General features: G+C 58.6%; 1 protein-coding gene across 1 annotated transcript; it reads right to left on the bottom strand.

The window, feature by feature from the left end:
- Positions 1-2,094: 2,094 nt before the first annotated feature.
- ALDH3A1 (aldehyde dehydrogenase 3 family member A1) lies at positions 2,095-10,791 on the bottom strand. Its single transcript, XM_042915978.1, has 11 exons — positions 10,775-10,791; positions 8,268-8,434; positions 6,617-6,848; positions 6,102-6,187; positions 5,674-5,882; positions 4,974-5,091; positions 4,116-4,257; positions 3,352-3,518; positions 2,955-3,054; positions 2,384-2,514; positions 2,095-2,281 (listed from the first exon to the last, which is right to left on the bottom strand). The coding sequence occupies exons 2-11, from the start codon at positions 8,427-8,429 to the stop codon at positions 2,267-2,269; spliced, it is 1,362 nt and encodes a 453-aa protein (XP_042771912.1). The 5' UTR covers positions 8,430-8,434; positions 10,775-10,791; the 3' UTR covers positions 2,095-2,266.
- Between the last annotated feature and the right edge of the window lie 1,391 nt (positions 10,792-12,182).

Raw genomic sequence — 12,182 nt, 5'->3', positions numbered from 1 at the left:
CCCTGGCAGCGGCATGGTCTGATTTTTGGTCTAGGAATCTCCTCTGGGTGCTCAGGGAAGAATGAACCGGAGGGGAGCAAGACCAAAAGAAAGGACACCACTCGGGAGGCTCTCTGCAGTACCCAGACCAGGAGTGTGATGGTGAGAAGGCAGAGCAGGACTTACCTGGGCGGTACCTGGAGGTCACCCACCTCCCCACCCCCCGGGGGGCCTTGCTGAGGTCTTGGCCCTAAAGAAAAGCAGGGAGTCTGCATGCCTCCCAGGTTTAGGCTTGAGCCGTCCTCTGAGGGACGAGGCCATGTTGGCTTAGAGAGGAAAATCAAGAGCTCTGTCCTAGGCCTGCTAGCAATACGTTTGTGTTAAGAATCCAAGTTCAGGGGCGCCTGGGTGGCTCAGCCAGTTAAGTGGCCGACCCTTGATTTCAGCTCGGGTCGGTCATGAGCTCCCTGTTCCTGGAATGGAGCCCTGCGTCGGGCCGTGTGGTGACAGAGCAGAGCCTGCTGGGGAGTCTCTCCTTCCCACCTCTCAAAATAAATAAATAAACATGGGGGGAAAAAAAAGACTCCAAGTTCGTATGTCAGTAGGCAGCTGGATATATGGATTAGGAGCTCAGAGCCAGAACTGGAGGCTTTAATTTGGAAAGAGGGTAGGAGGGGAGTCGAGGCATGGAGTCCCAGGACCCTGGAGGTGAGGGGTGTTGGAAGGAGGGGTGACCGGGCAGCGGGGCTGGGAAGGCTGGCTGGGCAGTGGGACGGTGAGTCTGCCCACTTGGGAGTTGGCGGTGCCCAGACGAGAGCAGTTTCGGTGGAGTGGAGGTGACAGAGGCTCACCTGGCTGGCTCTGTGGAAGCATTGGGCTGTCCGAGAGCAGATAACCCAGGAGAGTGGGGAAAGGAGGCACTAATTAGAGGGGCAGAGGTTCCGGGGAGGATTTGGGCTGCATGAGTAAATTGTTTGGATATTTGAAAAATAAGGAAATGGTGCACCCAGTGAACATCCAAGCAGTACAAAACTTCACGCTCTGCCTGGTCCCCCTCCGCTTCCCTCAAGTGGAGGGGATGAAGCCCAGGTAACAGCTTAAGGGCTTTTATTTGAGGTTGTATTTGGGTTTGGGGGGGGGGAGGAGAAATAAGATGTGAGATATCAGAGGCTGGGAATGATCCAGCACAGAAAGGGGACCAGTGATGGAGGGGAGCTCCAAGGGGGATAACGATGAGAGTCAAGGTCAGGAGCAGGCAAGGTGGAGAGAGGCAGGTGGCCCTGGGACAAGTGGAGGGTTGGCCTTTGTTGGGAGCGAGGACGTTCTGGCACCGGAGGCGGGGGGTGGGGGGTGGGGTGGTGCGGGGAGGACGGCCATGCTTTTACAGTCAAGGCTCCTGTGAGCATCACCACCTTCATCCCAGAGAGGGGCCAGCCCCAGTCATTGCGACCTGCCGCCAGGAGGGGGCGCCAGCCTGCCATGAACCCAGTTCGCTTCAGCAGGTTTCTCCCCCACCTACCCCTGTCCACCTGCTGGCCAGGTTGGGCTGATTCTTGGCTCTTGCTTCAGACCATCCTCCCCGGACCCTGTCCCAGCTCTTCAGGCCTCCGAGGCCAGACCCCCGGGCCCAGGCGCTCCCTGACCAAGAACTGTCAGGCACTGTGGGTCCTGGGGCGGGGCGGGGGGGGAACAGGGTTAGGGGGCTTCCGCCCAGGAGCTGCGCTCGGAAATCACCCAAGGTTTCGTGTTGACCCCTGCATGGTCTCACCGAGGGACCCCTGCCCTGGGTGCCAAACCCAATGTGAGAGGAGCACTTTGGCCTCCAGTTTCCGAGCCACTTGCCATCAAGACAGCCCCCTCGGTCACCCCTTCGCTGGATACACCAGAAACGGAGCTCACTCCCAAAGTCGAGATGTAGGATAAATGGCTCCAGGACACCAGTGGCTCCTGCCTCGGGGCTCTGGGGGCCAACGCGGGACTTTGGGGAGGCCTTCAGTGCAAGTCGGGATGAGAACTGGCTGGGGCAGGGGCACGGGACCGGGGAGGATGCGGGGGCTGCGAAGGAAGGAGGCGCACACACTCCTTGGTCCGGCTGGGGAACTTTTATTGGTCTCTACGTGTCCAGCGAGGGGGCGGGGACTTGGGGAAGTGAGGCCCGGGGCCCAGATGGGAGGGGGGGCATGCAGTGATCCTCAGGGGAGCAAGAGGGGGGCTCCGGGAGCAGTTCTCCCAGGGCTGGACAGAGGGGCAGGGGTGCGGCGCGGCGAGGCCAGCCAGGAGCAGCACTTCAGTGACGGGTCATCTGCGAAGAGGACACAAGGGGGCAGTGAGGCCCGTGTCCTGCGCGGGCCCAGGGGCTCCCAGCAGCCGAGTCTCCCCGACGGTCTCCGCCCCCACCTCTCACCTTGGCCAGGCTTGGGGGGTATCTGGCTTTGAGGGACTCATCGTTCAGCAGAGGCCGCACCAGGCAAGAGCGTCGGTGGGAAAAGGTCTCAAAGCTCTTCTTGCCGTGGTAGGACCCCATGCCGCTGTTCCCTGCGGGGAGGAGCTGGCTCAGCCCCCGGTGGCTCGAGACCCCCAGACCCTGCCGACAAGCCTCACGTGCCCTTTCTCTGAGCCTCCCAGGGGTGGCCGATCCCTGGCGGATGCCCTAAGGGACACGTCCACGCTGGGGACAACAGAAGGTGCTCAGAAGAGTTGTTTCAGCTGTGGGATCTCCGGGCCATGTCCCCTCTCTCAGGGCCTCCCTGAAGCAGGACTGGTGGTGTACCAGGTGACCCTTAGGACCCTCTAGGGTCTCAAGGTCGAACATGGCTGATAGATGTGCCGGCCGGAGCCAGAGGCCCACACAGGAGAGGTTAGTGGGGGTCTGAGGCCCAGGGCTGCTCTGGTCCCTCCTGAACTCCCAACCCAGGGCTGTGGAGGGGGGACACCTGGAGGGGGCAGGCAGGCAGCGAGCTCAGCCCCAGACTCACCCACACCCCCGTAAGGCAGGGAGTGCACAGAGTTGTGGACAATGACGTCGTTGGCCGTCACGCCACCGCTCGAGGTCTCCGAAATCATCTTCTTAATCACCTGCAACAGCAGCCGGCCCCACCCCCGCCTCAGTCTCCTTCCCCGACCCCCCAGGCCCCTCCCCACTCTGTCTGGGCACATCCCAGAGCCTTGGGGGTCAAGTCGATGGACTGGTTTCAGAGCGGAGGACAAAGAGGCTCCCAAAGGTTAAGTGACTTGCCCAAGATCACACAGCGGTAAGCAGTGACGCTGGGATTTGAACCTGGGCCCGTGGACCCCTGGATCCTGTTCACGCGAGTGCTGTGTCGGGACCCCCCCCCCCCGCAGGACCCTGGGAGGAGGGCACCCCAGGCCTACCTTGTCATTTAGAGAGAACACATAGAGGGCCAGGGGCTTCTCCCGTTGGTTGATGAACTGGATGGCCTCCTCCAGGCTGCGCACACACACAATGGGCATCACGGGCCCAAAGATCTCCTCCTGCATCACCTGGGACTGGGGGTCCACGTCTGTGAGGATGGTGGGGGCTGGGACGGGAAACAAGCGAGAGTCAGCGGGTGCAGAGGCCTCTGCAAGCCCAGGCACCTAGCTTCTTCCTTCAATTCCTGTACAGGATTCGGGTGGGGCGCGGGTGAGCCCCCCCCCGCCCCCCGCCTGGGCTCCATCACAGCAGACCAAGGAGAGAACTGTGGATTAACCTACACGTGGGGGAAACCCAGGGTCCACATCTGGAGCGGGCGGGCACTGTGCCCCGCTGGCCACCTGAGCCCCTGCCAGAGCCCTTCAGTCTCCGACAAGCTGGGGGCCGAGTGGGGTCGCATCGGGTGACCTTCAAGCCTGGGCACTGGGGGGGGCCCCTCCAGCTGGGCACTCGTTACTCGGGGCCTTGCCGTTCAGACCCCCTGCTGATGCCGCCTGGGCCTGGTGGGCAGAGGGCTTCTGGGCTGGGGAGAGGCTTCCCGGGAGTCGTGCCCAGTCCCTGCCTGCCGAGACCCCCGGAGCATCCCCCGACCCCCTCCCCCGCCAGGCCCACTGGATCGCGTCTGCCCCTCAGGGATAGCTGTCCACCTGCGGGGACCCTGGCAGCGGGCACGCACACACACACCAAGGGCGAGCACACACACCGATGTATCGGGTGGCCGCGTCCCCAGTGCCTCCGTAGGCGACTTTCTGACCCTCCATCAGGCCCATCACCCTCTGGAAGTGCCGGGAGTTAATGATCCTTCCGTAGTCACGGGACTTCTTGGCATCCTCCCCGTAGAACTCCTGCGGACAAGAGGTGACAGGTTTCAGGTGAGGACGTGGACCCTCATCATGGCCATTGGCTGAGGGGCGACCTTGGCCTGGGAGCACCCAGGGGCACCATCTAGCCCAGGACTGCTGAGCTGTCATGACACCTGCAGTGCTCCAAACTTTCACAGCGTATGAACAGCTGCGAGACAGCATTATTTGAAAGAAATCTGTGCACAGTTGTGTGGACGTTGTCAGAAGATCGAATGTGTGTCTTCACGGAAAGGAAGAGTGTGGGACGTACGAGGAAGGCAGCAGTGATTGTCGAGGCGGTGGGTTTCTAGCTGGAGCTTCTGTTTCTTTACGTTTTATTCCTTTATAACCTTTTCTGAAAACTTTCTTTTAATGTTTCTTTTTCAGAGAGAGACACACAGAACGTGAGCGTGGGAGGGGCAGACGGAGAGGGAGACACAGAATCCCAAGCAGGCTCCAGGCTCCGAGCTGTCAGCGCAGAGCCTGACGCGGGCCTTGAACCCACGAACCTCAAGATCGTGACCTGAGCCGAAGGTGGACGCTTAACCGACTGAGCCACCCAGGCGCCCCCTTTTATAACCTTTTCCAAATTATTTACAGTGAGTGTGGATTATTTTGATGACCAGGAAAAAAAAAAAAAAAAATCCAGTGTGTTCTAAAGTCTAGACCCACCTCACTGCCTTGCAGCTTCTCACTCAGCCCCAGGGACCAACACTCACTTTCAGGGACTTTTTGAGCTTCTCCACAATTTGGTTCTGGATGGAGGGGTCACAGAGGATGTAGTCCGGGGCCACACAGGTCTGGCCACTGTTCATGAATTTCCCCCAGGCGATGCGTCTGTGAAAATTCCAGATTAGGTTGCATCCCGCGAGGCATGGGAGGCTCCCTCGGACAAACATCTTACTCCATTATCTCAGGGTCAAGGTAGGAGGGGCTGAGCACTGGGGGAGAGCTCTCAGGTACCCAGAAGCCAGAGGCTCCCTAAGGTCCCACTGGTTTCTAGACACTGGACTGAGCAGACGCATGTCCCTGAACGTGTTTACAGGGGCCGATGGCATCACACGTGCTGACCTCATCAATGACTGGTGGGGGGTTTCTGGGAGACGTCTGGGGTGGGCAACCTTGGTGCCTCTCTGTCCATGCCCTTGAGCCCTGCATGGCCAGGTGTTATCTCTGCTCGGGGTCCCCACACCCTGGAAGGCCACGCACGTGGGATGTGAAAGGATTCTGGCTCGGCCTCTTTCCTGCTGGAAGCCTTCCCAGACTGCCTTGCACCTCTTTTGTGGGTATGGTACCCCACCCCCACCCCCAGCTCCCACCCAAGACCGCAGACACCGTGAGGGCAGGGACGATGTCTGTGTCCCTCACGGCAGAACTGTGGTCTGCGTGAGCTGGACGGCAGCCAGAATGGCCACTCACCTGCAGGCGACATCCAGATCACAGTCCTTGTCCACGTAGCAAGGGTTCTTGCCCCCTAGCTCCAGGGTGACGGGGGTCAGGTGCTTGGCTGCGGCCATCATGATGATCTTGCCCACAGCGGTGTTCCCGGTGTACAGGATGTGGTCAAATCTCTCCTTGAGGACCTCTGTGGTCTCAGAGATGCCCCCATTGATCACCGGGTACAGATCCTTCCGTGCAAGGAGAAGGCGGGGCTCAGAAAAGACCACAGCACTTCCTCCTCGCCCCGCCCACCCGGCCATCACCAAACAGACCCCCCTCTCCTGACCCCGGGACTCCATTCACCTCAATGGGAGAGGCCGGCTGTCATTGGCCCCAACCCAAGGCTTAGCCCCTTGCTGCAAAAATTCACTATTTCCCAACCCCCAAAGACCTGGGGAGCACCTCACCCTGTCCAGGTACTGAGGGATGACGGTGGCCAGCAGGTTCGCCATATTCTCACTCAGCTCCGAGGGCTTGATGACCACCGCGTTCCCTGCAGAGCACGCAGAGTCAGGGCCCTGCCCTCCCAGTGACCACGCCAGGAGCCCCTCCGTTCTCTGCGTCCTTGGCGGAACGGACAGAAGAGCGGAGGGCAGGCGCCCACAGAAGCTGCACCACCCGCCCTCTGCGGTGGTTCAGATGCGGGAGGAGGGGGAAGAGAAGGGAGGGAAGGGCCTGGGCCCTGATGGGAGAGCAGAGCTGGTCCCAACTGGTGGGACTGGTGAGCCCAGATGCATCCAAGCTGAGAGCCACCCAGGCCGGGCTTCGGGCACCAGGGGGGCCGGCTAAAGAGTTTGCTCCCTGAAGCCTCTGGGGAAATTCAGACCCATCAAACCACTCCCTGAGCCCCACCCCATCTCTGGCTCCACTGGGCTGGGGCAGTGATCCCTCCTGACGCCCTCCCGAGACAGAGCCCGAGTACCTGCAGCGATGGCGCCCACCATGGGCTGGACCGTGACAGTGAAGGGACAGTTCCATGTGCCGATGATGAGGACCACGCCCAGGGGCTCCGAGTGGATGTAACACTCATCCTGCTGGGTCTGCGGAGTCTTCTCCGCGGGCTCGTCCGCAGCCCACTCAGGGAGCTTCTTGATCACGTGTTCGATCTCTTCCAGGACATACACCACCTCCTCGTAGTAGGCGTTCCACTCGTTCTGCGGTGGCGAGGGGGGGCGGGGGGGGGCTCCGTGTGAGCTCCCCGGTCAGAGATCCAGGGCCGTGCAGCCAGGCCTCTGCTCAGGGAGTCACCGGGGCTGCCCGTGGTCCTGGCTCACTGGGCCCTAGACGTGTGACCCTGAACCAGCTGCCCACCCTGTCCTAACCTCAGTCTCCAGATCTCGAAAATGGGGGCATTTTTAGTACTTCACATGCTGGGTGGGCACGTTGGACACAGCCTGGCATGTTCAGCTGCCAGGGTGATGGGGCTGTTCACTGTGCGCTCCCCAGGCCAGGGGTCCGGGCCACCGAAGGCACAGTGGGGCTGCGGGCAGAGCTGAGGATTTGCCGCTGGGGTGGTGGGTCTGCGAGGGCCCCTTTCTGACAGTGTGGAGGGCCCCGGGCAGTTTGCACATGCCAAATTCATGGTGCCTAAAAGGACCTCAGACCTGGGTGATTTGAAGGTCATTAATGGGGGGGGGGGGGAGCGAGCTGAGGAGGGTCCAGGAATGCTTATAGATTAAAATGAGACTTGAACTCAGGACAAGCCCTAAGAAGGCCACCTTGAAGAAATGGGTACAGGTTAAAGGCTGCCAAAGAGAGGAAAAAATCCAGGAGAACCTCTCAGCAGGGGAGGGAGGGAGCAGGCCAAGCCTTCAAGGGATCCTCCTGGAGTGGGTGGGGAGGAAGCCATGCTGCAGGGCTGAGGGGAAAGGAGGAGCAGACAGCAGGAAAATACAACACTTCCATGAACTCTGGCTGTGAGAAGCAACGCAGAAGTCGTGAAGCTTTTGTTTTCAGATGAGGAACCAGAGATTTAAAAAATACAGCAGCGGGGCCCCCCGGGTGGCTCAGTCCGTGAAGCCTGGGACTCTTGATTTCAGCTCAAGTCATGATCTCAGGGTTTGTGAGTTCGAGCCCCACATCCGGCTCTCTGCTGTCACCACAAAGCCCGCTTCGGATCTTCTGTCCCTTTCTCTCCCTGCCCCTCCCCTGCTTGCTCTCTCTGTCTCTCTCAAAATAAATAAATAAATAAATAAATAAATAAACTTAAAGAAAAAGAAGTTAAAAAAAAAAATACAGCCGCAAAGGACTCTGAAACAGGAGGGGCATGAGCTCGAGCGTCGCTCTGCTCTCCTCCAAGGCAAAAATGGAACGGGTGGAGGCAGGGCCAGGCGACTTGGGGGCAGCAAGGCGAAGGGGTTGAGAATTTGGAGGTGTCTGATTTCGCTCAGGGTGAGGGATGGACGGGGAGGGAGGGCCCTCTGGGACGCCAAGCTGGGATGCTCTCTGGTTAGGGGAACCCAGGTGGCCCTGCGTGGGGCTGAGGGCTGGGAGAATGAGGAGACCCGACGTTCGGGGTGTCGTGTCCCCAGGACAGGGCTACAAAGGGGGGGGGGTCTCACGCTCTGGCGCACCCTGTGGAGGTCCGCTGTCAGCGCGCCCGCGATGTCCTTCTCGTGCTCCTTGATCATGCGCCGCAGCGCCTCCAGCTGCTGGATCCGGAACTGCAGCGGGCGCGTCTTGCCCAAGTTGAAGGCGGCCCTGGCCCGCTGCACGACTTCGCCGATTTTGCTCATGGTGCCTGGGGACAGAGAGCATCTTGGAGCCGGGGAGGAGGACGGCCGCCTCCCTCATCACCAGGACCTGGGGGCTGCAGAGGCAGCATCCTCATTGCCCCTCCGCCGCGTTTCTTTAGTAAGAAGAGAACGATCCCCCAGGAGAGCTGGGGAAACGGCATTCTTTTGCCTTCTCAGCTCCCTAGCCCAGCCGTCTGGGCCCCCTGGCCCCTGAACTGATCACAAAGCATCTGCACGGAGGGCCAGGAAGCAATGGCATGCGACCCTAACTGCTCACGGTGAGATCCTGGCAGTGTGCGGAGGGAGGCGAGTGCAGAGGTGGGGGAGGCCCTTCCTAGCATCTCTCAAGCCCCGCCCCCACCGCTACCCGCTTGCAGAGCCGGAGACACTCCCCCCCCCCCCCCCCCCCCCCCCCCCCCCGCACACTCCAAGAGCTCCGCACACCCAGCCAGGCCACACTCCGGATTAGATTGGCTGGCCCGGGTTGGGATTCCATGCCCGAGCTGATTAAAGAAAGCCCAGCATCAGCATACCAGCACCACCTTTCTGTTCGCAAAAGCATTAGCTGCTTTGCGGGTGGAACCAGCCTTGGCCTTTAAACCAGTGCGTGCCCGCAACACCCGTGAGACACAGGGCACACGCCAGCAGAAGTCTCCCGTCTCCCAGGGCCTCCGAGTTGCACACGGACGTGTGGAGGGGATCCCTGCTACCAGGGCGAGAAACCGTCCTGGCACACTGGGCTGGTTCTTCTGGGGGCCGTTCGGCTGCATCTAAGCAAAAGCCTTTAAAACGTTATTTCCCTTTGAGAGTGTAGGTCCACATTCAGGAGCCTATGGAAATGACAGCGTTCCTAAGCATGAATGAGAAAGGTCATCAAGTCTTTATATAACGGAGAAATACTGGAAACATCCGAAACGTCCATCAGCGACTGAAACGAGCCATACAGCACCTGGGTGATGGCCCCTTGTGCAGGATTTAGGAGGGAGGCAAAATGGATGTTTCTGCACCTTCATAAGGGCACTGGCTGCCTGTGCCGGATGTATCCGAGGCACGAGGCATAAGAAAGAAAACCGGGAGCAGGGCAGCAGGAACACTAGGTATGCACGTGTGCGTGTGTGTGCGTGTGTGTGCGTGCTCTTGAACACGCAAGAAAAGACTAGAAGGGTGGCTCCCAACATGGCCACCACAGACGGGGGTGACATCAGCGGTGACCTTCGCTTCCATCTTCCGCGGTGTTTGACTTCTTTGGCAATGAGCTTGCATTTTTTAAAAATGCTTTGTAACTTTTTGACTAGGTAACACATGCTCGTGGTGGAAGAAGTAAAAGATACAAAAAGGGCACAGAGAAAAGCCTCCCTTCTCCCTTCTCCCTCAGCAATTTCTTTCCGTCTTCCCGGAGACACCCCACCTCTTTCAGACACCGCATAACTGCTAATAACAGGAAGAAAACCACGATAAGACTATTTCTACTTTGCAAAAAATATATATATATATATATATATATATATATATATATGCCGTATATATTATATATGCATATGTTTGACATATATACATATATGCATGTAAATATATGCATATATGGTATATATAATTTTTTTTTTTGGCAAAGTGGAAATAGCTCTGTGTGTGTGCGTGTAATCCTGCTTGAATTCCAGCCCGTGGTTTCTGGGATCTCCCACTGCCTCCCCTCTCCATGGTGCTGAGCCCCACCCCAGGCCTTCTGCACAGAGAGGAGGGGCCCCTGCTGGCATCCAGGGCGCTCCTGCTGACCACGACCCCAGCCACACAGCCTCGCAGGAAGGTCCTGCTTCCCTCCCCAGCCTCAGGTAGTCAAACCAGAGCATCAGCCTCTGGCCAGCGGCCCCCAAGGCCGGGCGGTCCAGGGCGGAGTGGGTGAGTGAGACGGGGTGGGCACTTGGTCCAGCACTCAGAACCATGTGGTCTCTGGGAAGGAGCCCCCTCTGCACAGAGTTAATAATGGCGCTGCCTCTCAGTTATTAGCGATTCACGGAGCTGGAGGGCGTCTAACATTGCACCTGGCACAGCCGGAAGCAGCTGGAGCTCCTTTCCCGGGACCAGCTGCCTTCCCACATCTCCGCTTGCCACCGTCTCACCTGTGCCGCCTTTGCCCCCAGACGTCCCCGAGGATGGCTCCCCCTCAGTCCTCCCTTTCGATCCTCACAAAAACTCCACAGCAGCGCCCCGGGGAAGAAGGAACTGTTAGGAGTCCATTTAACAGCCGGGCAAAGTGAGGCCGAAAGACACTAGGTGTTCTCACCTAGGGGGAAAAAAAAAAAAAAAAAAAAAGCACGGGGTGGGAGGAAGGGAGGGGAGAAGATTACCTTTGACACAGCCTTTCCCAGCGCCTTGAGCTTCTGGAATGAGCAGCCTAGAGGGGACACTTTTAAGGACCCTTCTTCCAGCCCACGTGGTCTGGGAGTCCCTGCCCAGGAAGTTTGTGTAACAAGAACAAAACAGTATTCAAATAGGGGTTGTAGCTAACGGACCTCTCCTTCCTATGAGCCCCAGCTTTGGGGATTAGGCCTTGGGTTGTTTATTTTTTTTCTGTTCTGAAATGCAAGAATGCGTCTGTGAAGGCTTGGGTGGGGCGCACATCCAAGCTTCAAAAGGAGCCTCTGTGTTTGCCCTGGGCAAGGGGGCCATGATTGATTCAGCCTGGCATGTACCTCTTCCAGATTTCCGAAATTCACTTGCCAGAGGCTATTGTCCCAATTGCCCTGTTATGTAAGGTCAGCAGAGGGTGAGCTACGAGTCATGGTGAGTGTGCGTGCACGCAGCCACCCCCACACGCACCAGTGCATGGGCACGTTCTTGTCCCCCTCACCTCTCCGCCCATGCGCACAGGTGTCAGGGCCCCTTCGAGGTAGAGGTGTCCCACCCGAGGAACCGCAGGCTGGGGACTTTCTCCGTGAGGCCCCACTGATGCGCGCATCTGCCCTCCTGTTGAAGAGCAGAGCTTATGCCAAGAACCCATCATGACCATGTGGTCGCCCAGGAAACCAGAGACGCTTGCGAAGGAAGGAATCTAGAAGCCCCTCCCTCAGCCATTTGCCAGACGTTTGCTGGGCATGTCCTCTGTGCCACCTAAAGGGGCACCTTTATCAGGTGGATGTCACCTACTGTCGCGTCTCTTACCTCTCCCGCTGCTGCAGACTCTTGGTCTCTCCCTACCACACTTCCTGCCAAACTTCCCCACCTGCAGGCCCCTTTCCAGCCAGCATTCGGGTGCCCCGGCTTCCCCTTTCGCTCAGAGGAAAACACGAGGTCTCCACGGTGGCCTGAGGGTGTCCTGCTCCTCTCCCATCCCTCTCTAGGAGGCCCTTCCCTTGACATCCACACACAGCTCCGCTCAAGTGTCATGGAAAACGGTAACCAGCCCAGCCTATCACTTTCTGTCTTCTTCCTCCATTTCATTTTTCTCCCGGGCGTTTATTGCCCACGGACATGCTACTCATTTGTCGCTTATTTCGTTTGCTACCTGCCGCCCTCCGGCTGGAATTTGGTTTGCTCCCTGCCGTCATCCTCGCACCTTAGAATGATGTCTGGCACCCAGTAGGTGGTCAAGAGATACCTGCCGAATGATGGGGCAAAACAGGAAATTTCAAAACCGTATGGCAACTGTAGCAACTGGATGCAAAAGACATTGACCGTGACTCAGACGAAGTTGACGCAGGAGGGAAATGGCATCTGTGCTGAATGAGGGCTATTCAAGCAAGGAACAACAAAAGG

Source organism: Panthera leo, chromosome E1, assembly GCF_018350215.1.
Source record: "Panthera leo isolate Ple1 chromosome E1, P.leo_Ple1_pat1.1, whole genome shotgun sequence".
Classification (NCBI taxonomy): Eukaryota; Metazoa; Chordata; class Mammalia; order Carnivora; family Felidae; genus Panthera; species Panthera leo.
This window is presented reverse-complemented; position numbering and strand designations above follow the sequence as displayed.

Coding starts and splice junctions, on each gene's coding strand:
- ALDH3A1 (XM_042915978.1), bottom strand. CDS start 8,429: ATGAGCAAAATCGGCGAAGTCGTGCAGCGGGCCAGGGCCGCCTTCAAC. Junction 6,188..6,616: donor GGTGGGCGCCATCGCTGCAG/GTACTCGGGCTC, acceptor CGTGCTCTGCAG/GGAACGCGGTGGTCATCAAG. Junction 4,258..4,973: donor AGCTCAAAAAGTCCCTGAAA/GTGAGTGTTGGT, acceptor TCTTGTCCGCAG/GAGTTCTACGGGGAGGATGC.